Source organism: Pagrus pagrus, assembly GCF_965226575.1.
Source record: "Pagrus pagrus genome assembly, chromosome: 8".
NCBI classification, from domain to species: Eukaryota; Metazoa; Chordata; class Actinopteri; order Spariformes; family Sparidae; genus Pagrus; species Pagrus pagrus.
In genome coordinates, this window is record NC_140192.1 from 14,979,535 (window position 1) to 14,983,981 (window position 4,447).

A 4,447-nucleotide genomic window follows, 5' to 3' on the forward strand; every position below is an offset into this window, starting at 1 on the left:
TGCACTTCAGTCACCACATCCTATAAAGATCCTGTCAAAGGATTAATTCTACCCTTTACAAGCAGGCGCAATGACCGAGACGAAGAGACGAGATGCAATGCAAAATTTTTTAATGCAGTAATTAGACTACATAGAGAGCGGTCAACAAATTAGAAGAAAGCGTTTTTACATGTGGACATATACAATGACTCCGAAGCGAAATACAAATAAATAATATTTAAATGATCGGTCCCCATCCCCCTGTTAATTTACAGAAATACTGAATTGAATTCCAACCCCATTTCACTTTGAACAGTGAGGGAAAGATTTGTAATCAATCTTAAATCCTCTGCAGTAATTAAATGATGCAAAAATAAGCTGTCATGAACTCCATCTCCCACAAGTCAATGCAGCATCGCCAGTGGTACAGACCTGCTGTAATAAAAAGGAGATTATGTGCTTAACTTTAGCCTATAATGAGTGGGTTCAGTGGTGGTCTATGTTACTATGAAGCATTATGTGCTCATCCGTAGTTATTGAAAACTACACATTAGCTCTTCTTAGATGTGTATATATAGAATATTATAACTTATTGGGTTAGGGGTTGGATTCAGACACTGATAAGCTGGGGGAAGAGTTCGTTTGCAAACATGTCCTCCCAGGAGCTCTCTGAGCACAGGGGAGAGGCGATGTTGCTGAAAGGGGAAGGAGACCCTTCGTATCCGGAGTCGCTGTAGGTGTCCGCCAGGCAGGCTTCCTTATCCAGGCCTCTGAGGGCAGGGGAGGAGGCTTCAGAGAAAAAGTCATCCACCTGACTGTGACTGTCACAGCTGGGGATGACCACTTCCTCCGGCTCGTCTTTGACACAGACTGTCTCCTCCTCGACAACCACCTCATCAACGTTGAAGGTAGCCTCGTCGATCTTCTCTTCGTCGTCGCTCTCTGAGTCGCTGCACTGCCCGACGCTCACCTCCTCCACGGGCTTTGTGTAGATGTGGTCAAAGTGGATCAGTTCATTAAGGGCCTCCAGCTTAACTGATGGGGACCCCAGAGTCTCAGGTGTGGTGGCAGGTACTGGGTTCCCCCCTCCGACCAGCTGCACCTGCGGCTCCTGGCACTCCTGTTCACAAGACTTGAGGAACAGCTCTGGGTCAAGGATGTCCAGAATGCCCATGAGCAAATCAGACTAGTGAGGAAGGGGGAGAAACAGGAGATTAGCCTAGTAACCCATGACCTGACTTTGGTGTTATTGTAGAGCTTTCTTAGGAACAGGATTTAAATCTTGAGACGCGCCTCTTCATTAAATTGAGCATCTTTATTGGAGACTTACCTCAGTGTCTGTAGAGTCAGAACCGTCTGTATCCATTGAGAAGTCTTCAGATTTAGGGACTGCTGGGCCTGCACCTGCTGCGGAGGCACACGTAGCCTGAGTGCTGCGGACTCAGAAGACCCGATCCCCAAACCTGCTTCATTCCCGGTGGACAACAGACATTGAACCTGTGATGAAAAGAATGAAAAGAGGATGAATTAAGGTTAATCCAATCACTTTGCGTCAAACCAAACGACAACCCACCCCCCACGGCCTGCGTCACAATCTCACCTTCTCTTTCGTGTCGAGGGTGTCCAAACACAGTCTCTGTCTCAGTTCCTCATTTTCTGTCATTAGGCCGCTCGTCTTTTCCCGGAGCAGCCTGTTTTCAATGTGAAGTTTCTGATTCTGCGGGAGGGAAAAAACGAACAGATGTTTGTACTTGAAACTCGCTACCGTTCAGTGGGAAGTGAGGCGTGAAGTCTCCGGGGTGAGACAAACCACAACTAGAAATGAAACCCAACTAAATGGAGAACATGATTGCACACTAAACTCTAATCGTAGTGCATTTGATATAATTATAATTGATTTAATTACGAATGGAAACTATCCTCTAAAAGAGTCGAGGGTGTTGGACTTGTACAATGGCATAGTGATGAGGTGGGGGCATTAGGAAAGAGGGCGAAGGTGGGGTGGGACCTGAGCACAGTGCCTTCTTGTATGAGGGACTCTGCATTCCTGGATGAAGATGCCAAAAAAAAAAAAAAAAAATTACCTCCAGCTCCAACTCTAGGACTTGTTGTTCCAGCTCTCCCATTTTGGCCTTTTTCCTGTCTCTGGCTGTCTGAGCTGCGACTCTGTTCTTGAGTTTCCTGGAAAAAGAAGAAAAACAACATGAATTCAACACAGTCTTTCCGTGATGCTGACTAAGCCCTCTGACATGACTTGTGGGTTCATAGTACTGCGCAATCACCGGCCATGTTCCTGCCACGCAGGCAGGCAGACCAGGATATCAGTGTCCTGCTCTGTAACAGCAGTGCCGGGCGGGTCCAGGGACCGTCAAATCACTCAGATAGCACTTGGACAAGCTAGTTCAAAGTCCGAAGGGGATATGATAAAGACATTTCAGCTATTTAAATGCTTCGTGAGGTCATTTTTGACACCTTCGGTAACCTAATTATAACGTATGATGCAACGTTGACCCTATTCCCGAGGGCTGCCATTTAAACATTAAATCATTCTGGATCAATATCTTAGGGCGTGCCCCTTAAACAATGGCCGGCTTTACGCTTTACTACTTCTGTTTAATACTGGATATTTTTGGTGAAACTAACCTGCGGAGTGCTTTCTCCTCCGGACTCAAGTGTGTGAGCCTCTGTCTTTTCCGTATGGGCGGCCCCGCGGACGAGTTGGAGTCTGAATCCGACGACGCCTGGCTCGCCGCTGACGGTAAAACGACCGAGATGGGCCGGCTGTAGCTCGCCTGTGAGCCGCCAGAGGAGCCGGGCTGCTTCCCCGATATCAGGAGCACTTTGTGGGCTCCCCCGGTCGCTGCTGTTACCACCACCATGTTGATATATCCTACCGGCGTTGTGTAAAAATCAGAAATAACCGGCTATCCTTATTGAATCGTGTGGAAACCTTGAGGTTTCCTTGTCACCCGATCCCCGGTTATTCTCAACTGTTCAACAAGATGGCCTGCGCCTGCGATCTTTTCTACTGTCGTGGTGATCGCTGATAGGCTCCCGGCGGCTGTGACGCAGTGCGTTCACGGCCTGTGATTGGTCGCTGGGCTGATGTAATTTACATTTCGAGTTTCGCTGCAAAGTAAAAATTGCATCAAGTTCCTCCTCAGTGTGATTTCCCGTCAGGACTCGGTGTCAACTTCTGTGTCAGGTCAACAATGTGTCCTTTCAGCCAGCTTATTGTTAAGAATGGCTTCAGAGTTTGTTAGGGAAACCTGAGACTAAGTGTTTACTCAGATCTGCAGTTTCTCAGGGTTACATCAGATGTTTTGTCCACACAGACATGCTCAGTCCCCAGTTCATATGCCTTCAAATAAGCCTCGACTACTTTCACTGTTTTGATCATGGAGCCGTGACTTTCATTGGGAATTTCCGTTATTCCATCCATGAGTGGTATTTACAACCCCTGTCCAGTAAAAACAAACAGCACTTGAGGACCTCATGTTGCTTCTGACGGCCAAAGGTCACACTGATGTCTTAAATTTCATGTCGGCTGATGTTAAAAATAAGTCACACTTTTTATCGGGCAGGAGATCTTCTTCTTCTTCTTCTTCTTCTTCTTCTTCTTCTTCTTCTTTTTTACACTAGCCTAAATCTCACTTTTATGGTTCCAAGAGGCTGCTCGTTGGCCTTTTGTGAGAAATGTCATGCTTCCCGTTCGTTGTCTTGTACAGTGCAGTATCCTCATTCTTTTCTTTGAAGGAGCAAAGCAAACTGATAAAACAAGCTTTACCGCTCTGATGCCTTTCCCTGAAATGTTCATTTCCTACTGCCTGTAAAGGACTGTTACGTTTGAGAATTTAAAGATCAGTTAACCTTTAAATTAAAGCAACATGAAAAGCATCATGGACGATTGTTTTTCAAAATGACCACCCTTGAGACGTTTGTTTGCATTTTGATTTGTTACACTGTGAGCAAATAACAAATTCAGAATTTCAGTTCAGACCTACATATATACCATTAAACATAATGTAAAGCAGGTCTCAAGGATTTGAAATTAAACTGTAGTTTGCTTGAACCGTCAAGAGTAAAACCACGAAACAAGCAGTTCTTCAGAATACTAACAACAGGATGTGATGAGAGCGACATGACATAGTTCAGCAACCACACTGTTGCTCGTCTGTGAGCAAAACAAGAGATTGAGCTGTTCACTTTACCGCATGTATTGACAAGAGAGCCTTGGAGGTGAATGATTTGAGAGCATAGTTTACAACCTTGATAGAAAGACTGTGAACTACAATGCTAATTGTAGCGGTGCATGTCATCGTAATAAAACTTTTCAAGTGGTTTTAAGGCACCCATCATTTCAGTTGAAGGTGTCCCACCTCAAAGTAAACATCCCTCGGGACAGAAACAGTTGGAAAGAAACACATCAAGCAAGTTCACAAGTACACTCTCTTCCTGTAACTTCTAT

General features: G+C 45.4%; 1 protein-coding gene across 1 annotated transcript; it reads right to left on the reverse strand.

Moving 5' to 3' along the window:
* Positions 1 to 850: 850 nt before the first annotated feature.
* xbp1 (X-box binding protein 1) lies at positions 851 to 2,986 on the reverse strand. Its single transcript, XM_084358800.1, has 5 exons — positions 2,623 to 2,986; positions 2,064 to 2,160; positions 1,580 to 1,696; positions 1,310 to 1,476; positions 851 to 1,165 (listed from the first exon to the last, which is right to left on the reverse strand). Exons 1-5 carry the CDS (start codon positions 2,856 to 2,858, stop codon positions 988 to 990), a joined length of 795 nt encoding a protein of 264 aa, XP_084214926.1. The 5' UTR covers positions 2,859 to 2,986; the 3' UTR covers positions 851 to 987.
* Positions 2,987 to 4,447: the final 1,461 nt, after the last annotated feature.